Source organism: Canis lupus, chromosome X (assembly GCF_003254725.2).
Source record: "Canis lupus dingo isolate Sandy chromosome X, ASM325472v2, whole genome shotgun sequence".
Taxonomy (NCBI): Eukaryota; Metazoa; Chordata; class Mammalia; order Carnivora; family Canidae; genus Canis; species Canis lupus.
In genome coordinates this window covers 51,821,433-51,848,701 of record NC_064281.1, presented here as the reverse complement: position 1 = coordinate 51,848,701, position 27,269 = coordinate 51,821,433, and the positions used below count along the sequence as shown (strand labels likewise).

Here is a 27,269-nt window from a genome sequence, read left to right as displayed (position 1 = left end):
ATTTTATTTATTTATTCATGAGAGACACACATAGAGAGGCAGAGACATAGGCAGAGGGAGAAGCCGGCTCCATGCAAGGAGCCCAATGCGGGACCTGATCCTGGGACTCTGGGATCATGACCTGAACCAAAGGCAGATGCTCAACCACTGAGCCACCCAGGGGTCCCTCATCGATTTTTCAGTTAATGTTTATAACTAATTGTACAAGATACTATCTTATAAATAAATGAGAAAAAGCTAAAAAAATTATATGAGAAAGAGCTATATAAAAATTCTACAAGAAAGAGCTTGGGAAGCTTCACAAGAGGCAGAGCTTACTTCCAGTTGCAAGAGATATAGAAGGTTTCATATATAAGCTAACATTATGACATTGGAAAATGGTCAAATTTATCCATAAGGAGATGAGATCAAGTAGGGGCTGTGGGAAGAACAAATCTAGCATCAGCAAAGACAAAGGCTTCAGGAAATCACGGACTCCTTGTGTGTGTGTGCATGTGTGTGTGTGTGTGTGTGTGTGTGTGTGTGTGTGTAAAAGAGTATTTTGGATTGAATAACGTACAAACTAAACCTACTCAAAGTTCCAAAGCAAATACATCAGAGACTATGCAAGTGCCCATTTTTTTCTGTCTTGCTGTATGGATATCTCGCTCTAGGAAAAACGAAGCAATAGTAATTTTGTCCCATCCCATAATTCTTATTGTCATCAGGCTTTTCCCTTGTCTGTTTTTCTCAGGCCTGGCAGAAGTAGCTGCCTTGGAACCACCGTTTTTTGTGTCCATAAGGAGACACAAAGCAAGGTTGGGTAGTAAGATCTATAGTTTCTTAACATCAAATGAAAAATGGACATTCAGTTGTGAACATGATGGGTCCCAGAGAAGCACTCGTTTCTTTTCATCATGGTTGGATCAAATATCACCTTTTGGCATTCTCTGCAGGTGTTAGCACTGTGCAATTAGTCCCAACTCTGCCTCTAATTCACCCTGATATCTTGGCTAGGACACTTTGACTTTCTTGGTGTTTGTTTCTCATCTGGAAACCAAGCCTGTTACAAAAATAAGAGAATGGTTAAGAAAGGAATTCCATTCACATTTAAATGCAAAGAATCTGTCAGTATATAAGAATGTAATACAAAACAAAGTTGAGGCAACAGCAGTAGAAATATGGAGTTTAGTTCAGTCTGTTACAGTTGGCTTTTGGACAAGTCCCTTCCCCACTCTAAGCCTCATTATCCCTTTTGTAACATAGGAGTGGGGGTGAGATGTGGTTGAACTAGAAAACCTCTATGTACCTCTAAGCACTAAACTTAAAAGAAGGAAGCAGATCATAAATTCATGTATATGAATAAGTCTGTAAGGTGTATGTGTGGGCACTGCCTAGAATCAGAGGAATATATACCTTTGTAAGTTTTTAATACCTCTTCTACCCTGAATTCCTTTTACTGTTAGATTTATAATAAAGCTTTTAATGAAATAGTCAAGAGATCGGCAAACTCTTTCTGTAAAGGCTCAATAATAAATATTTTAGGCTTTATGGGATACTTGGTTTCTGTTTCAACTACTCTACTATGACGATGTAATGCAAAAGCAGCCAGAGACAATATGTAAAGAAATGGATGTGGCTGTGTTCCAATGAAACTTTATGTATGAAAACAGGCAGTGACTCAAGGCTTCTAATCCCTGAAATAGTCGATAATAAAATCTAAAATATGGAATAGTTAGGAAAATAGACAATATTTATAAATACCATCTATGCCTTTGAGTTTTAAACATTTCAAACAGAAAATATCCTAAATGTATAGTTTAATAGACAATTCTACATTGTAAAAGAGTTCTCTTCTGACTAAATTTCCCAATAGCTCCAGAATGTAATTTACGGTAAAGTTTGCACAGCCATATCTGGTCTTGCCTGGTGTGTCATGATCTTTCAGCTATTGCAGGATTTGGCATATGTGAGTTACACAGAATGCCAAATGGAAGTAGAAGGAAAAAATCATATTTAAGAAGCCTCTGGCATTTCCTGGTGCCCATTTCAGGCAAAATAGCAATAACACACTTTATGTTTCCTAATGAAATATTTCCCTGGGTCAATCTCAGCAGTGACTTTTGAACTTATCCCCAAATTAGTTAGAACAGGATTATTTGGGCATATGTGTGTCACCAAAGTTCTGTGCCAAATTGGATATGGGAAAAAAAGAGTTGATGTGTAATTTGAGAGATATAGTTTAGATAATAAAATATTTGAATTTATGACATATTTAAAAGGTCTACAGGGACATTAGGACAGATGATTTTCAATCAGGATTAACCTGATTTCTAGTATCCTAGTAACACTGTTATCTATATATGTTGTTTTATATGTGTTAGTCTTTTCTCCTTTTGTAGGCTGTAGGATCTTTGAAGACAAAGATGCTGTCTAAGGCTTCTTTTACTCTTAATGTAATAATTAGCACTGTGTGAAGCCCATAGTGGGTGCTCAATATTTATTTTAGTGACTGATGCATAGTTGGGGAAGTTTACAGAGACAGTAGTTGAGTACAGTCACTAAAGCCAGATAGGAAATGTTTTCATCTTAGCTGTGTGCCCTTACACAGTTTATATAACCAATCTGGTGCCTAAGTTTTCTTACCTTTAAAAGAAGGATAATAATAGGGGTGCCTGGGTGCCTCAGTTGATTAAGTGTCTGACTCTTGATTTCAGCTCAGGTCTTGATCTCAGGGTTGAGAATTCAAGCTTTGAATTGGGCTCCACACTGGGTATGGAGCCTACATAAAAAAATAAAGCCTTATGAATGAAACCATATAATGTTTGTCTTTCTCCGATTGGCTTACTTCATTCAGCATAATACCCTCCAGTTCTATCCACATTGAATCAAATGGTGGGTATTCATCGTTTCTAATGGCTGAGTAATACTCCATTGTATATATACTACATCTTCATACAGGGAATATAAAAAGTAGTGAAAGGGATTATAGGGAACAGGAGAGAAAATGAGTGGGAAATATCAGAGAGGGTGACAGAACATGAGAGACTCCTAATTCTGGGAAACAAGGGGTAGTGGAAGGGGAGGTGGGCAGGGGGGATGGGTGACTGGGTGACAGGGACTGAGGGGGGCACTTGATGGGATGAGCACTGAATGTTATGCTATATGTTGGCAAATTGAACTCCATGATGGGCACTGAGGGGGGCACTTGACAGGATGAGCACTGGGGGTTATTCTGTAAGTTGGCAAATTGAACACCAATAAAAAATAAATTTATTATAAAAAAAATATATATACCATGACTGTAAAATATATATATGTGTGTATATATATATACCAAAAAAATAAAGCCTTAAAAGAAGGATAACAATAGTATTTTTCTCTAGGGTTGTTGTAAGGTAAATGAGTCAATATGTGTGAAGTCCATAAAATGATGCCTAGAACATAGTAGGTGCTATGTGTATTAAATATTATCATTAATGTTTGTTGAATAAGTAAAAGAATAGATTAATGAAGTCTCAAGTACTTATGGACTTAACATTAACCCTATAGAAATTCATTATATGTTGAAGAGTGTAGACTAGCAATGATTTGAATAATCTCTAAATTCATCAATTGGAAAGATATATTAGCCCAAGAATTCCTCAAGACTGACTTACACTTCCAAAACCTGAGCTGCAGCATATTGAGAAACAGCAGGTCAACTGAGGGGAAAATAAAAGTGTGTGTGTGTGTGTGTGTGTGTGTGTGTGTGTGGCTGGACCAAGAAATAGTCTTCCCATGCTCTCAGAATACAAAAAACCTCCCAGTTGCTCAAGAGACATTTTCACTCATGAAAGGCAGTGATTCTTGAAAGTGCTGTAAATTTATTTGAAGGATGAGGGATAGGTGAATGTGTTCTTCTTCCCCCTCTTCTTAATGGATTTCTAAATGTCTATATCTTCCAGGGAGATAGGGTGTTCTGGTGGAAAGTCCAAGGACTTTTGAATTGGGTTCAGATCCCAGAGCCATCACTTACTGTCATCAGAAAGCCCATGCGTTTTTTGATCTTCAGAATAGTGGTTAATAACTTTAGAGTTAGTCAGGCACTGGGAAATGTGCTTTATAATCATTATCTCATTTAATCATCATAGAAACTTTATGGAGTGCTATTATTATTGCTATTGTAGAGAAAAAAGATATAAAAATCTTAACTTGTAAAAGTAACAAATTAGGCAGTGATTATTTGCTTTCCAAAAATAAGTCTATTTTTATGAATAACTGTAGCTTCCCAATCATGCAATTTTCTTCTTAGAGGGCAGGACCAAGAACTAAGCATGTAATGCTGGTATGGGTAGATTAGCACAGAAGATGTAGCTGTCAGCTCCCTCTTCATGGAAACTCAGTCTCTGTTGAAGTGGGCTAATGTCACATTATGTTTGCTGGCAACAGCACATTGTTGATTAGCAAGGAGTTTACCATAATCAACTAAAACCACTAAGTCTTTTAATATGTATTGCTGTAAAGCATCATCTCTCAGCGATCTCATGCAGTTAAGGACATTCAGTTATTCTTTTAAATTTCATCTTATTAGATTTAAATTTATGTTTGGATTCTCATTTGGTGATATAATATTTGTTCATTATCTATTTAACTGTCATCTATCATTTATTTAGATGACTATACTCCTTTCTTCTTCCTATTCATTAATCTAACTGTATGTTAGACATTCTTTTTATATTAAATGAAAGACTTCTTTCTTTATATGTTAGATATTCTTGATGTGAATATTAGAAATCCAAGCATGAATTAAACATGTTTTGTCCTCAAAGACTCCCCATGTTCTTGGGCAAAACTCATTATACATAATAAATTTGGGAGCACAGAGTTAGTAACAACTAAATCTGTCCAGCATGGGTTGTGAAATCAGAGATAACTTCATAAAGCAGATAATGTTTAAGTCAGAATTTGAGAATGATAATAATAGGTATTATATATTCCTTTAATATTTATTCAACAAATATTGACTTATTCATCTAATCAATTATTGAATATTAACTATGATTCTGGCACCATCTTGGGCATTGGGAGAATCACACAGGCCTTGAGCTTATATTCTAGTGTAATTACATAATTATAAGCTATTAACCAATTTATCAAAAGTGAGGGGAAGCATGTATAGTGCTTTGAAAGCATGGATTCTGGGGCCAGACTGCCCAGGTTCCAATCTCCAGGTCTAGATTGTAATGAGCACAGGGTGTTGTATAAGATTGATGAATCACTAAACTCTACCTCTGAAACTAATAATACACTATATGTTAATTAGTTGAATTTAAATTTAAGAAACAAAAAAAATAGATGTATGACCTTGTGTAAATAACTTAACTTTTCTGTGCTTCAGTTTCCTTATCTGAAAAATGGGAGTAAAAATAACACCTGTTTCACAGGATGGTTATGAGAATTACATTGAACAACAATATAAAGTGCTTAGAACAGTTCCTGGCACACAGTAAGTGCTATATAAGTGTTTGTTGTTATTATAAGTGCATAATATGCAGCAAAGGAGGAATAATAGGGCCTTGGAAGCATACAGTAAATAACAAGAGGAGAGTCAACCTGGTTTGGAGATTCAGGAAAGGCTTCCTGAGGAATTTGACAATTGGGCTAAGAACTGGATGAGAGAAAGTGTCTCAGAAGAAGGGACATCAGAATTGACACATCTGAAAAAATAGTAGGAATTTGTGATGCCAGGTCCTTGAAAAATGGTTTAGAAGAGACTGGTCTTTGTCATAAAGAAGTTGGGAAGCCATTGACATGTTTTAAACAAATGAATGATATGATAAACTTTGGATATTGGAAAATCACTTTTGCTGTATGAAATAAAAATAGATTAGAGTAGGAGAAAACTACAAATAGCAATGTATTTGTTTGGAGGCAATGGCAAGACCCAGGTGAAAGATGATGATGCCTGAGACTAAGGTCTTATCAATTGGAATGAAGAGGTGTGGATAGATCCGAAAGATATTCAGGAGGTAGAAATTGCATAAAGAACTTAAGAACATTATATTGTCTCATTCATTTGGGGAGTATAAAAATTAGTGAAAGGGAATAAAGGGAAAGGAGAGAAAATGAGTGAAAAGGAGGTGGGTGGGGGGTTGGGGTGACTGGGTGATGGGCACTGAAGGGGGCATTTGGCAGGATGAGCACTGGGTGTTATGCTAAATGTTGGCAGATTGAACTCCAATAAAAAAATTTACTGTGGATTTTAATTAGTTTACTATCTGATATTTTCTAGAACCTGTGTATTTTTGCCCTACTTGAAAATAAAGGTAATTGCTCATAAAAAAAAAAGAACTTCAGAACTAAGTAATCCATTGCGTGTGTGTAGTGTGTGTGTGTTTATCAGTGCTACAGTAATAATAGAGAAGGAGAAATTAAGTATGATATTCAAGTTTTTTGCTTTGAGTAACTAGGTGAATAGTGACATCATTCACTGAGGAAAGAGAACGTGATGAAGAAGCAAATTCATAAGGTAAAGAGAAGAATTCTGTTTCTTGAGTTCTTAATATGTGCTAGATATCATGTTATACACATTATATGCATTATCTTATTCAATATTCAGTAACCCTGTTAAATGAGCATTATTTTACATTGCTATTTTTCAGATTAGGAAATTGAGGCTTAGAAAGGTTAATATAACTTATCCAAGATCACACAATTTAAGAAAATGGTAGAACTGGGGTGTGAATCAGGGTTTGTCTGACCCGTAAGCTCATTCTTTCCACATTTCCCTCTAGTCTTGGAATGACTTATATCAGCCTATTCAACTCTAATCAACACCAAACATCTGACCTCTTTCCCTCCTTTTTCTCAACCTCTGCCTCAGTGACTAAAATAAAGTCTTTAAATGTAGTAAACTGTCCAAGATTATTGTCAGCTCTGATTTTACAGCCTAGAAAGGGTTGGAAACTTGAGAAACAAAAGTAATGATTTCTCTAAGCAGAGAACTCAACATAGTTTTCCCTCCACCCAACATTACCCTATCACTGCTAGCAGAGTCAGTTTTCTTGTAGGCACTTCTGCTTCTCTGTTTTTTTTTTTTTTTTCCTTTCCATACACCTGCTGGCACAATAATGTTCCTTATGAATGATGATATTTTCCTAATCTTGAACTGGCATGCACATTCTGTCAAAGAGATTTTGTGTTGTGTTCATTTGTATAAGAAGTCTAGTAGATGTCTTTTGGATGCCAAAATATTGTAATTTGGGAGATTTTTTGACTATTTTGTTGGTGCCTGGAGACATTGAACCACAATATCTGAAATCAGGACTGCTCTAAAAAAAGTCCAGATCATTTGCTTTTCCTTCCCTATATCTATAACTTCAAATTTGAATAGTATATCTTCTTAATTTTCATCCAGATCTTTGTTAAGTTAGTGAAAGGAATAAGGCCAAGTCTTTTAAGACAGATTCATGTCAGCATGTTACTTAATTGCTCATCACCTTTCAGGGTTGGCCCTCAGTTGTGAATCCTAACAGTGTTTCCTTGTAGCCTCTATCTAAAAAGATTACCATGAGAGAGTTTGCCAAATGCCTTACTGAAGTAAGGCACCATTCTCTGGCATGGGTACCTTTGTTAAAAACACAAACAAAAACAAATGAGGTTGGTTTGTTATCACTTGTTCTTACTGAATGTTGTTCAAATATATACTTTTTCTTTTTTTAAATCCTTAATGATCATTGAACGATCTCACCTGAGATCAGGAAATTCATTTGTGGTTTATCAAAAACACCCTCTTCCCCTTTCTAATAATTCTTTTTTATTTTTTTAAAAAAATTTAATCTATTTATTCATGAGAGACACGGAGAGAGAGAGGCAGAGACACAGGTAGAAGGAGAAGCAGGCTCCATGCAGGGAGCCTGATGTGAGACTCGATCCCAGTACTCTGGGATCACGCTCTGAGCCGAAGGCAGACGCTCAACTGCTGAGCCACCCCGGTGTCCCCCCTTTCTAATAATTCTTGTTCTGTGGAATTATACTCAGCTTTCAAGCTTCTCTGACATCTCCAGGGATGCTTAATACTTACTGGTTTGGCCTTTACTCACAACTTCCAAATTCTTGATATATGACTTTTCTGATTTAGGAGCCTTGTATTGATTTAAAGCAATTACATCCTGTTTTAGAGTCTCCTCATGTCATTTGTATTTCAAGTACTTCTCACCAATGTTCATTTCACTGTGTTTAGTCCTGAGAACAATTCTCCTTTTCACTTACTTAATACTTGATAGTAGGAATTAATTTATCAGGTTAGATAGTTGTCTTCCAGAAGAGGGCAATGCCCCGAGAGATGAGATAGTGTAACAAGTATGTAAAAGCTCTGAGAATGGCCTGTAATGGTCTATTAGCAGGGCAGCTGCTAGCTCATGGAGCAACTTTGTGTGAATTAGCAAAATTCACTCTCACACTCTTTCCCATCTCTCACACCCCAAACAGTCCCAGCTCTTCAAGTTACTGGTTTGGTGAGTAGACCACGCCTTTCTACAAATTAACAAAAGATGCCTTTTGCAGAGATGCAACTTAAACCAGGGCACATGGGACAAGTGGCAGAGCTGAATTTCAGCCCTTGTACTCACTACCAGGCCCTCTTGTGCAGTGGATAACCTGCAACACTGTACATGGTGGGTTCTGCCTGTGAAGGTAGAAACACCAATAGATTGACTAAGGCTACGGTCAAAATTCCCCCACATCAATGTTGCTAAAAGTTGGATTGGGGCACAAAATTTAGTTCCCATCTTAATTTCTTAAAATTATATATTTGCTTCCAGAGAAGTTTCTCTATGAGAGATTTGTCTTAATGAAACTTATAGAGACAGTAATTTCATGTAAAATGGATGAACTGATCTTGATTTCAAAACAACTATTCAGAAAAGGACTTTCAGACATTAAAAAAAAGAGAAGTTATTTAATGGAGCTATATTATCCTGTCTGAGCAAGATATCTCCCATAATTTCTCTGGCAAATGACTTGAATGGAAGAGATGGCCCACACTAGTGGGCTCAGTGGTTCAAACCATGGGATCCTCAGTCAAATTACCTGTGTTCATAATTGGTGTCTGCCACTTCATAACTGTGTAAACTTGAGCAAGTCATTTGATCTCTGTGTCTCACTCTCCTCATGAGTCAAATGAGGATCATCATAGCACCTACTTCATATTTTTGTTGTGAGAATGAGATGAAATAATACATGTAAACTGTTGAGTACACTGCCTGGCATATGGTGAGCATGTAATAACTGATAGTTATTAATATTAGGCAATCATTTTTATAGAAGTACAGATTGTTTGACTTGGAACAGAATTCCGAGAAGTTTAGTCTACCCTCTATATGTAGATTGAATGGAATTACAGATAATCTGAATGTCTGAATGAGAAAAATCACCAATTGTATAGGAAGCTAAGAAAAGAGATTTACCCTAGGTCAATCAATAGAACTAAACTTTCCTGCCTAGGACCTGACTCAATATGTATGCCGTTACATGGTTCTGAACTGGAATTGCAGATTTGGAGGGGAGATGAAGGTGATTATTTAAAAACTATAAGCTAATGGGCCTGTTCTCCTTTCCCTCTAACAACTCTCATTCCCCAAAGGAAGCCACAACTACTAATGATTTAGTGATTTCACTGACTAGAGGTGAATAGCAAAGAAAACATGGGGTTTTATGTCCAGAGTCTTGAATTCTAGTCCTGATTTTGTTACTTAAATAGCTGTGTGACATTGGGGCAAGTCACTTGCCCACTTAGAGTTTCAGTATCCTCATATGGAAAATGTGGATAAAAATAGCTGTGCTGTTTTCTTGACAGAATTCTTGGAAAATTGAATGCAATAATGTGTGTGTATGCCAAGTGCTACCCAAATGTTGATTCATATTTTTATTGATTATCATGTTAAATCTGGTTGTTTATGACATTTCCCAGAAAGTGTTATTTAAAGTACCTTCATAGGGAGGAGTAGGGAGGTAGTTAGCTTGCTTTTCTAATAATATAAATGTCTTTCTCCTCCTTAACTTGGAGGGACTATGTTTGCTTTTCCCACTGGCTATATCAGTCACTGGAGATATGTGTTCCCAGTTTTTGTGGGAGATCACTGAAATCTAGTCTCTCTCTTTTTTTTTTGGCTGGGTACAGTATACTTTATTGATGGTACATGACAAGGTAGGGCTCCCCAAGCCCCTCCCCTTCCTTGGGGTCTAGGATGTAAATTGGAGGTCAGGAGATTCTCAGTGTGTTGGGGGATTAAGTTGGGGCAGGGACTCCCCAGCAGCTGAGGGCCTCTCTCTTCCTCTTGTTCTTGCTGGGGCTGGTGGTCCAGGAGGCTCTTACTCCTTGGAGGCCATGTGGACCATGAGGTCCACCACCCGGTTGCTGTAGCCGAATTCATTGTCATACCAGGAAATGAGCTTGACAAAGTGGTCATTGAGGGCAATGCCAGCCCCGGCGTCGAAGGTGGAAGAGTGGGTGTCACTGTTGAAGTCACAGGAGACCACCTGGTCCTCAGTGTAGCCCAGGATGCCCTTGAGGGGTCCCTCCGATGCCTGCTTCACTACCTTCTTGATGTCGTCATATTTGGCAGCTTTCTCCAGGCGGCAGGTCAGATCCACAACTGATACATTGGGGGTGGGGACACGGAAGGCCATGCCAGTGAGCTTCCCGTTCAGCTCAGGGATGACCTTGCCCACAGCCTTGGCGGCGCCAGTGGAAGCAGGGATGATGTTCTGGGCAGCCCCTCGGCCGTCACGCCACAGCTTCCCAGAGGGACCCTCCACGGTCTTCTGGGTGGCAGTGATGGCATGGACGGTGGTCATGAGGCCCTCCACGATGCCGAAGTGGTCATGGATGACTTTGGCTAGAGGAGCCAAGCAGTTGGTGGTGCAGGAGGCATTGCTGACAATCTTGAGGGAGTTGTCATACTTCTCATGGTTCACGCCCATCACAAACATGGGGGCATCAGCAGAAGGAGCAGAGATGATGACCCTCTTGGCCACGCCTTTCAAGTGAGCCCCAGCCTTCTCCATGGTGGTGAAGACCCCAGTGGACTCCACAACATACTCAGCACCAGCATCACCCCATTTGACGTTGGCAGGATCTCGCTCCTGGAAGATGGAGATGGACTTCCCGTTGATGACAAGTTTCCCGTTCTCAGCCTTGACTGTGCCGTGGAATTTGCTGTGGGTAGAATCATACTGGAACATGTACACCATGTAGTTGAGATCAATGAAGGGGTCATTGATGGCGACAATATCCACTTTGCCAGAGTTAAAAGCAGCCCTGGTGACCAGGCGCCCAATATGGCCAAATCCGTTCACTCCGACCTTCACCATCGTGCCTCGGGGACGCGCCTGGCGCAGCACCAGAAGACGCGGCTGTCTGTCGGGCGGGGAGGAGCGGAGAGCCCTAGTCTCTCTTTGTATGGTCTTCATAAAAATTTTGGATTCTGGGATCCCTGGGTGGCACAGCGGTTTGGCGCCTGCCTTTGGCCCAGGGCGTGATCCTGGAGACCCGGGATTGAATCCCATGTCGGGCTCCCGGCGCATGGAGCCTGCTTCTCCCTCTGCCTGTGTCTCTGCCTCTCTCTCTCTCTCTGTGTGTGACTATCATAAATAAATAAAAATTAAAAAAAATTTTTGGATTCTGAAGCCCAGGGATACAAATATTTTGTTGCAAATATGTGTAAAAGCATTTTCCTACATATGATCATGTTAAGAGGTTGGAATATTTTCTTGAGGCATATTTTATTCCTAAAATATATATCTATGTATTGGCCTAGATAGCATTTCATTTTTACAAGAATGGGATTATACCATTACCATATTTTGTCATTTCATTTGTTCACTTAATGAATCTGAATACTTTTTCATTTGAGTGCAAAAGATTGGCTTTTAACGATGGCATAGTATTCCATTTCGGTGGCGTAGAGTTCCATAGTATTCCATAGTCTCTTGATTTATATGTAGGTTGTTTCCAAGTTTTTATGACATTAAACAGTTCTGCAACCAGAGATTATGTTGTGTTCTTCCTTCCTGTGTGTGTTTGTGTGTGTGTCTTCCTGCAATTATCCAGATATTTCTTTTTTTAATTTATTTTTTATTGGTGTTCAATTTGCCAACATATAGAATAACACCCAGTGCTCATCCCATCAAGTTATCCAGATATTTCTATAGGATAAATCCCTATACAATTTTTGAGTCAAAAGGTGCAGATATAGCAATTTTTGATAGAGACTAGCATATTAGCTATCATCCAATTTTCAGTCAGTGGGAGAACTGGATTCCACACACATTCTTAATTCTATGCATCTAATAGGTAAAAATATCACTGCTGTTTTAATTTCAATTTAAATAGATGAGCTGAGCATATCTTCCTATATTTAATTGCTATTTCTACTTCTGTCAAGTTCCTGTTTCTACCCTTTGTCCATTTATCTTTAAGAGTATTAACCTTATTTGTTATAGAAGTTGCAAACATGCTAAAACCAAAATGAGGGCCTATCCATGTGAGAGAAAAGTGACCCAGACTCAAAGTGAATCAAATAAAGAGGCATGGATTGTAAGCTCCATTTAAACACTAACTTACTGTGCAATCTTGGACAACTTAAGTAACTTTTCTGTGCCTCATTTTCCTCAACTCCAAAATGGAGTAATAATGACTATTTTATTCTCTGTGGCTAACAACATTTCTATAAAGTTCAAATGAAAGTATTTACAAGTACTTTGTAAACAGAAGAGCCCTATGAATGTATAATTGGCCAATGAGGCAGCCAGCTTTAAAATTAACAGAATAAACAGAAAATACAATTAAGCCTAAAAAAATAACATTTTAAAAATATTACTTATGGGGCACTTGCATGGGACAGTCGGTTAAGCATCTGACTCTTGGTTTTAGCTCAGGTCACAATCTGAGGGTCCTGAGATCAAGTCTCATATTGGGCTCTGCACTCAGCAAGAGTCTACTTGTCATTCTCTCTCTCCCACTGCCCCTCCCCACTGTACTCTCTCTCTCAAATAAATAAATAAATCTTTTTAAAAAATTATTTAAAACATCTATGAATGAAAAGCAATTAGTTTCTATAGAAACATTTGCATAAGTTCAAAATCATATATATATGAATGTATACACGTAATAAAGATGTTTAATGTAGCATTCATTCTATTTGCTAAAAATTTGAATCCTCATATTTATTAATATCAAGTTGATTGAATATATATTTCCACACAATGAAATACTCTGCAGTCACTAAAATGGAATAAGATCAATCTATATCTGTTGACAAGGAAAGGTTTCAATATTTATTATTAAGTGCAAAAAGTAAATTATAAAACATTAAGTATGTATGATCATACATATGTAAAATAAATAATAATAATATGTGAATAGGCATATATAGTATATGTAAAATATATAAGAATTACATAAAATATTATATAATTAAATACATATTATTTGTCTATATTATTATATATTACATATATTATATTTTGTACTTAATCTAATTCAGGGCTCATCAATTGATAGCCCATGGGCCAAATTCAGCCCCACCTCCTGTTTGTATAAATAAACTTCTACTGGAATACAGCCGTGACCATATGTTTATAAGTTGCCTCTGACAACTTTCATGCTATGGCCCTCAAAACCTAAAATATTCACTACTTGATTCTACAGAAAAAGTTTCCTGATGCCTGATCTAGAGAAATGTATGCGGTAGCATTAGCAGTTTTTGCCTTGAAGTGATGAAACAATGAGAAATATTCACTTTCTGAGGCATGTTTATTCAAGGGAAGACTGTACCCTTCATCTGATTTCCTCAAATTGTTTTATCTTACATAATTAGAGTATTGATATCAACCTGAGAATTTGATATTGGGAAGATGTATTATATAGTTCTATATTTTTTATTGCATGTGTAGATCTGTGTAATCATTACTGAAACCAAGATACAGAACTTTTCCATTACTACAAAGATCTCCTTTATATTTATACCCAGCTCTCCTCTCACCCAATTATTCCTAACTCCTGGAAATCACTAATCTCTTCCCCATCTCTACAATTTTGTTATTTCAATAATGTTATATAAATGAGTACTACAGCATGTAACCATTTGCAACTGTCTTCTTCCATTCAGTATAATGCTTTTGAGACTCAACTAACTTTTCGTGTGTATCAACAGCTCATTATTTTTATTGCTGAGTAGTATTCCATTGTATGGATGTACTATAGATGTTTACACATGGAAGGACAATAGATAAACTTAACTGCTCCTGTGTATTCAGAATTAATTTTTTACATTTTGAGTGCAACATAGAAAACTTACCACCATATAGGTCACTTTATCCTTCCATTTTGCATTTTAGTTATCACATGTATTACATCCACATACATTGAAAATTCTGACAGATAGTGTGATCACTTTTGCTTTCAACCTTCATGCCTATTTTAAAGATTTAAAAAAAGAGAAAAATGTTCTATTATATTTACACAGATATTTATCTTTTTTTGCTCTTTCTTCATTCCTGATGTTTCAAGTTACTCTCTGAAACAATTTTTTTTTTCCATAAAGAGCTCCCTTTATCAATTCTTTTAGAGCAGGTCTGCTGGTAATTAATTCTTTTATTATTATTCTTTTATTTTTCATTCACCTGAAAATGTCTTTATTTCAACTTCATTCCTAAAAGTTACTTTTTACTGTATATAGAATTCAGATTGACAGTTGTCTCAGTACTTTAAAGATGTCTTCTGACCCCCCTGGTTTTTGATGAGAAATTTTCAGTCATTTGACTGTATTTCCCCATATGAAATGCATTGCTTTTCTCTATCCGATTTTTCAAGATTTTTGTTGTTACTTTTGGTTTTTATTAGTTTGATTATGACATGTCTAGATGTGTATTTATTTGACTTTATCGATTTGAAATTTAGCTGAGTTTTTTGAATCTATAAGTTTATGTTTTTCACCAATGGAATTTTCAGCCATTATTTCTTCACATAATTTTTTTCCATAACATTCTTTTTCTTTTCTTCTGGGACTCTGATAACTGATGACTGTTAGACCTTTCAGTATTGTCCCACAATAGCCAAAATTTCCACTCATTTTACTTTTCTTTTTCTCAGAGTGGACAATTTATATTGTCCTGTTTTCAGGTTTATTAACTCCTTCTTTTTATCTCCAATCTGATATTGAATGCTTTCAGTGAAAGTTTTGTTTTAGTTATTGTATTTTTCAGTTCTAAAATTTTTCATTTCATTCTTTATAGCTTCTATTTCTATGGCAAGAATTTCTACCTTTCCATTAATTTTCAGTGTTATTTTAGCTTCTTGGTTATAATAGCTATTTATAATAGTGCTTTTCTGATAATTGTAACATCCAGGTTATATCAAGTTTGACATATTTTGATTGTTTTTCTCTTGAGAGTTGAGATTTTCCTAGTTCTTTGTATGTTCAGTGATTTTTATTGTAAGTGGGACATTTTAAATACTATGTATGAGACTCCAGGTCTTGTTCTAATTCTATTGAGAACATTACTGATTTTTTGTTTGTTTTGGTAGGCTTCAGTTCTCAAGTTCTAATCCACCTTCTGTGGATTGTTGTTTGAATATCAGTTTGCTTTTTTAAAGCTTTTAAAATGCTATTCAGATCTGTTGCATGTGTCTACTACCTAGTCCATGGGTGCACGGCCCCAGAGGCCAATCTGGAACCTAAGTAGTATACTCTGTAGTTAACTCTATAGTTAAGTTCTGCATGCCTTTCATGTGCTTTTTAGCATCAAATCTTCACATGTACAGCTTGAGATAAGCCCAACAAATTCATAAACATTTTTATGTCCTCCATTTCATAAACTTTATCTTCTTTGTGATCAACTGGACATTCTCTGGGTCCCAGAGACTCCTTGGTCTTCTGGCTAAAAAGCCAGGGTTTTTTAATGTCTTCACTAAGCCACATGTTTCCTGTGATTGAACCTGCCTTCAAGCTAAGCAATGGGAGAAAAGGCAATAGAATTTCCTTCCACATTCTTTTGACTACAATCATCTTGCTCAAAGAAAAGGGGTCTTCCTCCTAAGAATTTTAGTTTCCTGCCTGGGTGTCATTGCTGTTACCTCCACCATGACTTTGCACCTTAGATATTGAAGCTTGCCTGAAAGCTGGAGATAGAAAGAAAAATAAAAACAACAAGGGATTTCCTCTACTTTATCTTTGTAGGTGTTATGATTTCTGATCCTTGAATTAAAAATGAGGACTTTTCTTGGAGTTTTTTTTGTCTATACTTGAGCAGTTTTGGGCTTCATGATGCCTTTGAGTTCAGAATAGGGGCTATATACGGAAAAATACAGGAAATTCACTGGTGTATTGCTTATACATTAATTTTTGTTTTTCTTTTACAATTTACCTGCTACCATTACTCTGCAGAGTTCTTGCATAGTTCCTCTATGCCTTCTGTACAGTAATTTTAGCTGCATCAGTGGGAAAAACAGATTGGAATGTGTTTCTCCATCTTAATCAGAATAAAACTTCTTCATTTTTTTCATCATTTACTACTACTACTAAAGAATCAGAAACAACCTAAAAATCCAACATAAATACCATTTGACATACCAAGCCAAGGAATAATATACAACTGTTACCATTTAAATTAGGAAAACTGCAACCCTATGGGAAATGTTTCCAATATGGCATTAGTTTTTTTCTTTAAGTGAAACAAAGTTACATATACACTAAGATTACAGCTCTATAAAATAGCTATAGACACACACACAATAATTTGCTTGGAGGTTTCACAGGATTGTGATTTTATGTATATGTTTTTCCTTTTGAAAATATCCTTTTATGTTGTTAGAATGATACGATTATCATTGAATGTCATAAATTATTTCATAATGTACCATAAACTATATTTATTTTAAAAATTCTTTAGATCTTGGGATGCCTGGGTGGCTCAGTTGGTTAAGTGTCCAACTCTTGATTTTGGCTGAAGTTGTGATCTCAGGATTGTGAGATTGAGCTCTGTGTCAGGCTCTATGCTGGATCTGGAGCTGGCTTAGGATTCTCTCTCTCTCTCTCACCCTGTACCCCTACCCCCCCCAATAAATAAATAATGAAAGTTCTTTAGATCTTTAGGAGAATAACATGTATTCAGTTGCTAGCCCCATAGGAACTTTAAAAAATTATATTTATTTATTCATTATTTCTAAACCTTAAATTTGTTTTTGTTTTACTTTTAAAATAGTCTGAGTTATATATATAGACTTAACATAAGTGACCACATCCATTCTGTAAATTCTGAAGCAAATCATGTATCATTTTGACAATATTCCTCTCTCTTCCTCATTTCCTTGTCAATCTGAATGAGATGGTTTGTGAATTTGACCAAAGTCTTCAGAATCAGGCCTAATAATTAATCCATATAACTTTGTTTGGCTTACTGGAAGACTTCATTTATTTAGTTGTTACTGTTTACTCTGAGCATTGGGAAGGCAATTGAGTCTCCTAACTAGAACAGAGAACCAGAATCCAGGGTTCCCATCTCCTCTCACCAGCTGCTTCTCCATCTTGATACTTGTCTTGCAAAAGACCATGCTCTCTCAGGGTCACATCTTCTGATAACTTTGGCAAATGATTTCCACACATATGCTGATGACTTTGTAAAGTTTTTGTGGGTGTCAATTGTTATTCACCACTGTAAGTATATTTTTTCTTCACTTCCTTCAAAAATATCCCATTTAAAGAGTATTACTTTGGACATATCCTGGAGAGACTTAGGAAGATGGTAGAGTGGGAGAATATTAAGCTCACCTCACCTCCTTGCACACTTACAACTAGATTTCACTCATATCTGGGTAAATAAACCAGAAAGCAATCTGAAGACTGGTAGACCAAACTCCACAACTAAATATAGAGAAGCCACATTGGGTAGATGAGGAAGAGCAGAAATGGTAGTCAGGAGCTGCCTCTGGAGGAAAGGAGCTGCAGTCATGAAGAGGGGAAAGCAACAGGGAGCCCACATGGGAAGATTAATCCTCCTAATATTTGCCTTGAAAACCAGAGGGGTGGACTACCAATGGAACTTGGAGCCTGGGGTGTTAAAAGTCAGCTGACTCAGCACTGACTGAGCCAGGAGGGTGAAGGATAGCTGGAGTGTCTCTCCTTAAAGAGACAAGAGCCCAAGGAGAGGTAATGTAGCTTGCACAATGGCAGGGAGATCTATTTATACTAATTTCAGAGCATGTTTGGGAATTTCTCTGAGAACAAAGGAGCTGGCAGGTGCCATTTTCCTCTCCCACCCTCTAGAATAAACACAGAGCCACCTGCAGGAGGCACCTCTGTGCAGACACTTGGTACTTAACTTGTTAGCAGGGTGCCCCACCCAGGAGTTCTGAGGACTCACCCACTCTAAGCCTGCTGGCCTTGGCCCTGGGTTTAGTGCAAATTTTGCTAATGCCATGCTTACACCTTGCCCAGCCACTGCCTGTACAGATGCTGAATGCTCCTAGTCACCACAACTGCTGCCATGCACCTTACCTCCCCTGGCCACTGGGCTATAAGAGCTCTAGCCTGAGATAGAGGCTCAGAGAAAATTCTGCTAACACAACCACCCTGCCCCTGAGCCTTTCTGCTGTCATGTCCCCTCAGAGCCAGCCTGCCTGGGTCTCACTAATATCACAGAGAGCAAACACAACCCACAATAGGCAGAGTCAGTGCAGACTTCAGGACTGAAAGGAAAAATGACTCAGATACAATATGTGTCTTAAAATAGTAAGACGTAATCAACACACATAGGAGACTCTTATACAGTGCCAGATTCTGGAGAACAGGGGATACTGCACTGTAGGGCACTACAGGACTTCTTCATAAAGTCACTACTTCAAGAGCAGAAGATATAGCTGACTTTCCTAACCTTCAGAAACAGATACAAAGAAGTAGACAAAATGAGAAGATAGAAAAATATGTTCCAAGTGAAAGAACAGGACAAAATTGTAGCAGGAGATCTAAGTGAAGGAGAGTAAGTAATATGCTTACCACAGATTTTAAAGAAATGATCATTGATCTTCAGAAAAGGGTGGAGGACATCAGTGAGACCTTTGATAAGGAGATAAAAATAACATATAAGACATGAATAAAAAAAAGACATGAATAACTCAATAAATGCAACTAAAAATATAATAGATGGAATAAATAGTAGGCTACAAGAAGCTTAGGAATGTATCAATGACCTGGAGGACAGAGTAATGAAAAGCAACCAAGCTGATCGAGTGAGAGACAAACAAATAATGCATAATGAGAGTAGACTTAGAAAACTCTGACTACATCAAGTGTAATAACATATTCATTATAAAGATGCTGGGGGCAGAAAATGTATTTGAATAGATAATAGCTGAAAACTTCCCAAATCTGGGGAAGGGAACAGACATCCAGATTCAGGAAGCACAGAGATCCCAAGGAGTTTCACATCAAGGCACATAGTAATTACAATGTCAAAAAATAGAGATAAAGAAAGAATTTTAAACATTGCAAGAGAGAAGATTATTATATACAAAAGAGAGACCATAAGGTTATGAGCTTATTTTTCAGCAGAAACTTTGCAGGCCATAAGAAAGACACATGATGTAATCAAAGTGTTGATAGGACAAATCTGCACCCAAGAATATTTTATCCAGTAAGGACACTATTTAGAATAGAAGGAGAGATAGTTTCCCAGACAAACAAAATTAAAAGAATTCACAACCACTGAAACCAGCCCTACAAGAAATATTAAGGGGCACTCTGTAAGTAGAAACAAAAGACATAACTAAGAAAAGAAAAATAGGAAGTGCAAAAGCAAAAAAACAAGTGTATATGTAAAAATCAATAAATAGAAGCATAAAATAAGAAGATGTGAAAGATGATACCAAGTATCTGCAGTGGGGAAGGGAAAGGAATAAAGAATGAACTCAAAATTAAATGACCATCAGTTTAATAGAGACTACTACATGCAGAAGATGTTATCTATAAACTGAATGGGAGCCACAAATCAAAAAACATTAAAGGACATGCAAAAAAGCAAGAAACACAAGTATATCATTAAAGAAAATCAGCAAACCATGAAAGAGAGAGAGAAGAAAGGATCAGAAACAAGCTATTTTTTTAAAAAAATTAAAGTCTATTGAAAAATTAAGCTTACATAAACTCACAAATGAGTTTTCTCCATGTAAACCTACATGATGTGCTCAGATTATCTATAGGGCAGTAAGATACAGTATCATGCTGAGGGTGCTTACATTAAAATAGAATAGAAACATGATGCACATAGTATAAGGCAGATTAAGAGAAATTCTAGGTGTCTTGATATTTGAAAATAATATGAAGGAAGTGTGAGATACATAGAATTTGAAAATGTCTATACCTCAAGAAAACAGAATGAGTCTAATATCTTGGACAAAGGGAATATAAAACTAACTAACAGATCCCTATTAAAACACAACAAGGTAAAGAAAATAAAACTAACAAAAATGTGTCTTGGGAAGAGCAAAAATTAAGTTGTAAACTTTAGTTTTTTTCAAAGGGACTATAGCATATCTCTAGAAAGGCTATTGATACCTTTTGTCTTAGTCTTCTTAATTGCCAAAGTCATACTCATTATTTTTAGAATAATTTTATTATATTTCCTTTTTATTACATTATAGTTAACATACAGTGTGATATTGTTTTCAGGTGTAAAACATAGTGGTTCAACAATTTCATACATCACCGAGTGCTCATCAGGATGGTGCACCCCTTAATTCCTTAATCCCCATTGCCTGTTTCAAACATCGCCCTACCCCCTCACTCCTGGTAGCCATCAGTTAGTTTAGTGTCTGTTTCTTGGTTTCTCTTTCTCTCTCTCTCATTTTCCTTTGCTCATTTATTTTGATTCTTAAATTCCACATACAAATGAATAGTATTTGTCTTTGTATGACCGGCCTATTTCACTTAGAATTACACTCCCCAACTGCATCCATGCTATTGCAGATGTGTGTGTGATATCACTTCTTTTTTAATTTAAACTTTACTTAGTTAACATACAGTACAATATTGGGTTTCCAGAGTAGAATTTGATTCATCACTTACATACAACATCCAATGCTTATCATAAAAAGTGCCCAGTACACTTTACCCATCTAGATGTGATACACACACACACACACACACAGGCACACAATGGAATATTACTTAGCTATAAAAAAGAACGAAATATTGCGATTTGCAATGATGCAGATGGAGCTAGAATGTATTATGCTAAGAGAAACAAGTCAGAGAAAGTCAAATATATGATTTCACCTATGTAGGATTTAAGATTGAAAAGAGATGAACATATGGGAAGGTGGAAATGGGAGAGAGGGAAATAAACTATATACCACTTCTTTTTTTATAATAAATTTATTTTTAATTGGTGTTCAATTTGCCAACATAAAAAATAACACCCAGTGCTAATCCCATCAAGTGCCCCATCAGTGCAAGTCACCCATTCACCACACCCCCATCCCCCGTCCTCCTCCCCTTCCACCACCCCTAGTTCATTTCCCAAAGTTAGGAGTCTTTATGTTCTGTCTCCCTTTCTGATATTTCCCACACATTTCTTCTCCCTTCCCTTCTATTCCCTTTCACTATTATTTATATTCCCCAAATGAATGAGAACATAAAATGTTTGTCCTTCTCCGATTGACTTATTTCACTCAGCATAATACCCTCCAGTTCCATCCACGTTGAAGCAAATGGTGAGTATTTGTCATTTCTAATGGCTGAGTAATATTCCATTGTATACATAAACCACATCTTCTTTATCCATTCATCTTTCGATGGACACCAAGGCTCCTTCCACAGTTTGGCTATTGTGGACATTGCTGCTATAAACATCGGGGGCAGGTGTCCCGACGTTTCACTGCATCTGTATCTTTGGGGTAAATCCCCAAAAGTGCAATTGCTGGGTCATAGGGCAGGTCTATTTTTAACTCTTTGAGGAACCTCCACACAGTTTTCCAGAGTGGCTGCACCAGTTCACATTCCCACCAACAGTGTAAAAGGGTTCCCTTTTCTCCACATCCTCTCGAACATTTGTGGTTTCCTGCCTTGTTAATTTTCCCCATTCTCACTGGTGGGAGGTGGTATCTCATTGTGGTTTTGATTTGTATTTCCCTGATGGCAAGTGATGCAGAGCATTTTCTAATGTGCATCTTGGCCATGTCTATGTCTTCCTCTGTGAGATTTCTGTTCATGTCTTTTGCCCATTTCATGATTGGATTGTTTGTTTCTTTGGTGTTGACTTTAAGAAGTTCTTTACAGATCTTGGAAACTAGCCCTGTGTCTGATAGGTGATTTGCAAATATCTTCTCCCATTCTGTAGGTTGTCTTTTAGTTTTGTTGACTGTATCCTTTGCTGTGCAAAAGCTTCTTATCTTGATGAAGTCCCAATAGTTCATTTTTGCTTTTCTTTCTTTTGCCTTCCAGGATGTATCTTGCAAGAAGTTACTGTGGCCGAGTTCAAAAAGGGTGTTGCCTGTGTTTTCCTCTAGGATTTTGATGGAATCCTGTCTCACATTTAGATCTTTCATCCATTTTGAGTTTATCTTTGTGTATGGTGAAAGAGAGTGGTCTAGTTTCATTCTTCTGCATGTGGATGTCCAATTTTCCCAGCACCATTTATTGAAGAGACTGTCTTTTTTCCAATGGATAGTATTTCCTTCTTTATCGAATATTAGTTGACCATAAAGTTCAGGGTCCACTTCTGGGTTCTCTATTCTGTTGCTTTGATCTATGTGTCTGCTTTTGTGCCAGTACCACACTGTCTTGATGACCACTGCTTTGTACTACAACCTGAAATCTGGCATTGTGATGCTCCCAGATATGGTTTTCTTTCTTAAAATTCCCCTGGCTATTCGGAGTCTTCTCTGATTCCACACAAATCTTAAAATAATTTGTTCTAACTCTCTGAAGGAAGTCCATGGTATTTTGATAGGGATTGCATTAAACGTGTAAATTGCCCTGGGTAACATTGACATTTTCACAATATTAATTCTTGCAATCCATGAGCATGGAATATTTTTCCATCTCTTTGTGTCTTCCTCAATTTCTTTCAGAAGTGTTGTGTGGTTTTTAGGGTATAGATACTTTACCTCTTTGGTTAGGTATATTCCTAAGGTATATTATGCTTTTGGGTGCAACTGTAAATGGGATTGACTCCTTCATTTCTCTTTCTTCAGTCTCATTGTTAGTGTATAGAAATGCCACTGATTTCTGGGCATTGATTTTGAATCCTGCCACGCTACAAAATTGCTGTATGAGTTCTAGCAATCTTGGAGTGGAGGCTTTTGGGTTTTCTTGGTAGAGTATCATATCATCGGCGAAAAGGGAGAGTTTGACTTCTTCTTTGCCAATTTGAATGCCTGTAATGTCTTTTTGTTGTCTGATTGCTGAGGCTAGGACTTCCAGTACTATGTTGAATAGCAGTGGTGAGACTGGACATCCCTCTCTTGTTCCTGATCTTAGGGGAAAGGCTCCCAGTGCTTCCCCATTGAGAATGATATTTGCTGTGGGCTTTTTGTAGATGGCTTTTAAGATGTTGAGGAATGTTCCCTCCATCCCTACACTCTGAAGAGTTTTGATTGGGAATGGATGCTGTCTTTTGTCAAATGCTTTCTCTGCATCTAATGAGAGGATCATATGGTTCTTGGTTTTTCTCTTGCTGATATGACGAATCACATTGATTGTGTTACGAGTGTTGAACCAGCCTTGTGTCCCAGGGATAAATCCTACTTGGTCATGGTGAATAATTTTCTTAATGTACTGTTGGATCCTGTTGGCTAGTATCTTGTTGAGAATTTTTGCTTCCATGTTCATCAGGGATATTGGTCTGTAATTACTTTTGGTGAGGTCTTTGTCTCGTTTTGGAATTAAGGTGATGCTGCCCTCATAGAAGGAATTTGGAAGTACTCCATCTCTTTCTATCTTTCCGAACAGCTCTAGTAGAATAGGTATGGTTTCTTCTTTAAACGTTTGATAGAATTCCCCAGGGAAGCCATCTGGCCCTGGACTTTTGTGTCTTGGGAGCTTTCTGATGACTGCTTCAATTTCCTCCCTGGCTATTGGCCTGTTCAGGTTTTCTATTTCTTCCTGTTCCAGTGTTGGTAGTTTGTGGCTTTCCAGAAATGTGTCCATTTCTTCTAGGTTGCCTAATTTATTGGCATATAGCTGTTCATAATATGTTTTTAAAATCATTTTTATTTTTTGGTGTTGGTAGTGATCTCTCCTTTCTCATTCATGATTTTATTAATTTGAGTCTTCTCTCTCTTCTTTTTAATAAGGCTGGCTAATGGTTTATCTATATTAATTCTTTCAAAGAACCAACTCCTGGTTTTGTTGATCTGTTCCACAGTTCTTCTGGTCTCGATTTCGTTGAGTTCTGCTCGAATCTTTATTAACTCTCTTCTTCTGTTGGGTGTAGGATCTATTTGCTGTTTTTTCTCTAGCACCTTTAGGAGTAAGGTTAGCGTTTGTATTTGAGTTATTTCCAGTTTTTGAATGGATTCTTGTATTGCGATGTATTTCCCCCTTAAGACTGCTTTTGCTGCATCCCAAAGATTTTGAACGGTTGTTTCTTCATTCTCATTAGTTTCCATGAATCTTTTTAATTCTTCTTAATTTCCTGGTTGACCCTTTCATCTTTTAGCAGGATGGTCCTTAACCTCCACGTGTTTGAAGTCCTTCTAAATTTCTTGTTGTGATTTAGTTCTAATTTCAAGGCATTATGGTCTGAGAATATGCAAGGGACGATCCCCATCTTTTGGTATCAGTTCAGACCCGATTTGTGACCCAGTATGTGGTCTATTCTGGAGAAAGTTCCATGTGCACTTGAGAAGAATGTGTATTCAGTTGAGTTTGGATGTAAAGTTCTGTAGATATCTGTGAAATCCATCTGGTCCACTGTATCATTTAAAGCTCTCATTTTTTTGGAGGTTTTGTGTTTAGAAGACCTATCCAGTGTAGAAAGTGCTACGTTGAAGTCACCAAGTATAAGTGTATTTTTATCTAAGTATGTCTTAACTTTGGTTATTAATTGATTGATATATTTGGCAGCTCCCATATTCGGGGCATATATATTGTTGATAAGTCCTCTTGTTGGATAGATTCTTTAAGTATGATATAGTGTCTGTCTTCATCTCTCACTACAGTCTTCGGGGTAAATTTTAGTGTATCTGATATAAGGATGGCTACCCCTGCTTTCTTTTGAGGACCATTTGAATGGTAAATGGTTCTCCAACCTTTTATTTTCAGGCTGTAGGTGTCCTTCTGTCTCAAATGTGTCTCTTGTAGGCAGGAAATAGATGGGTCCTGCTTTTTTATCCAGTCTGAAACCCTGCGCCTTTTGATGGGGTCATTAAGCCTGTTCACGTTCACAGTTACTATTGAAAGATATGAGTTTAGTGTCATCATCATATCTATTCAGTCCTTGTTCTTGTGGATTGTTCCACTGGACTTCTTCTTAAAGGGAAATTTTAAGAGTCCTCCTTAAAATTTCTTGCAGAGCTGGTTTGGAGGTCACATATTCTTTTAGTTGCTGCCTGTCTTGGAAGCTCTTTATCTCTCCTTCCATTTTGAATGAGAGCCTTGCTGGATAAAGTATTCTTGGTTGCATGTTCTTCTCATTTAAGACCCTGAATATATCCTGCCAGCCCTTTCTGGCCTGCCAGGTCTCTGTGGAGAGGTCTGCTCTTACCCTAATACTCGTCCCCATAAAAGTCAGGGATTTCTTGTCTCTTGCTGCTTTAAGGATCTTCTCTTTATCTTTGAAATTTGCAAGCTTAACTATTAAATGTCGAGGTGTTGAACGGTTTTTATTGATTTTAGGGGTGATCTCTCTATTTCCTGGATCTGAATGCCTGTTTCCCTTCCCATATTAGGAAAGTTTTCAGCTATGATTTGTTCAAATACATATTATGGCCCTCTGGCCCTTTCGGCCCCCTTGGGAACCCTCGTCGTTAGGACTTCTAGTTTGGATTGCATCTCATTCAATTGATTTTTAATTTCTGCCTGATTGGATCTAAATTCTGCAGTCATGAAGTCTCTTGAGTCCTTTATGCTTTTTTCTAGAGCCACCAGTAACTTTATAATAGTGCTTCTGAATTGCTTTCTGACATTGAACTGTAATCCAGATTTTTTAACTCTGTGGGAGAGAGGACTGTTTCTGATTCTTTTGAGGTGAGGTTTTCCTTCTAGTCATTTGCTTAGTGCAGAGTGGCCAAAAACAAGTTGTATTGGGAAAAGGAGAAAATGAGAGGAGAGAAAGAAGGAACGAAAAGAGTAAAAGAAAAAAGAAAAAAGGAAGGAAAAAAGAAAAAAAGAGAAGAAAAAGTGAAAGAATAAGAAAGAAAGGGAAAAAAGGTGGGGGAAGCAAACAGAAATCAAAAACAAAATAAACAAAAAAAAGACAAAAAAAAAAAACAGAAGCAAAAACAAGACAAAACAAACAAAGAAAAAAACACGGGGGAGTATCTTTTGATTCTGTATACTTTAAGTCCCTTGACTTCCCCTGGAACTTGTCCTTCTAGCTGGTTCTGGGGGAGGGGCCTGTTGTGCTGATTTTCAGGTGTTAGCACTTGGGGGAGCTGCTCTGTCCCCTGCCTGGTGCAGGGCTCAGTGGGGGTTGTTTACCCCGTGAGGCCCCTGAAGGAACAACCCCAGTGGCTGCGGCAGCTCTGGAAACCTGAATTCAGCTCCCACAGTAACTACGGAGCTCTCCGTCTGCAGGGCCTGGAGGCTCCGGGGGCGGGGCTGCTGATCTGCTCAGCTCGGGGCAGGAGCGTCCTTGCTGTCCTGGGCCCTCCCGGCCTCTGCCTTACCCGGGGGAGGCCGGATCCTGGGCTGTGTCCCCGGTGCCCTGTGCTCCTGGGCCTGCGCTGTTGGATTCGCACTCACGGCCGCGCAGCCTCCTCTCCGCATAGCGGCCGCCGGAGCCCCTCTGCGCTGCTCCCTGGTCAATGCGTTCGCGAGCTGCAGTCCTTTAGGGAGCTCAGCGCACTCTCCCCGGTGCCCAGTTGCTCTGTTAGTGTCCCAGGGAGCCTGAGGGCATCCCCGGCCCTCCTGGGGTCCTGCTCTAACTCCCTGCGAGAGCCTTTCTGCCCTGTAAGATTGGTGCAGCTCCTGCTTCTCCCGGACGGGGCTCTCCTGTCCTGGGGGCACTGGCCCGGGCCTTTGCCAGGCTCCTCGCGGGCCCCTCCCCCTTGGATGCCTTTTGTTTCTTTATTTCTTTTTTCCCCGTCT

General features: G+C 37.9%; 1 protein-coding gene across 1 annotated transcript; it reads right to left on the bottom strand.

Moving 5' to 3' along the window:
- Positions 1 to 10,119: 10,119 nt before the first annotated feature.
- Positions 10,120 to 11,406, bottom strand: LOC112671933 (glyceraldehyde-3-phosphate dehydrogenase-like). The gene has a single exon (XM_025466278.3). The coding sequence runs from the start codon at positions 11,332 to 11,334 to the stop codon at positions 10,333 to 10,335; it is 1,002 nt and encodes a 333-aa protein (XP_025322063.3). The 5' UTR covers positions 11,335 to 11,406; the 3' UTR covers positions 10,120 to 10,332.
- Between the last annotated feature and the right edge of the window lie 15,863 nt (positions 11,407 to 27,269).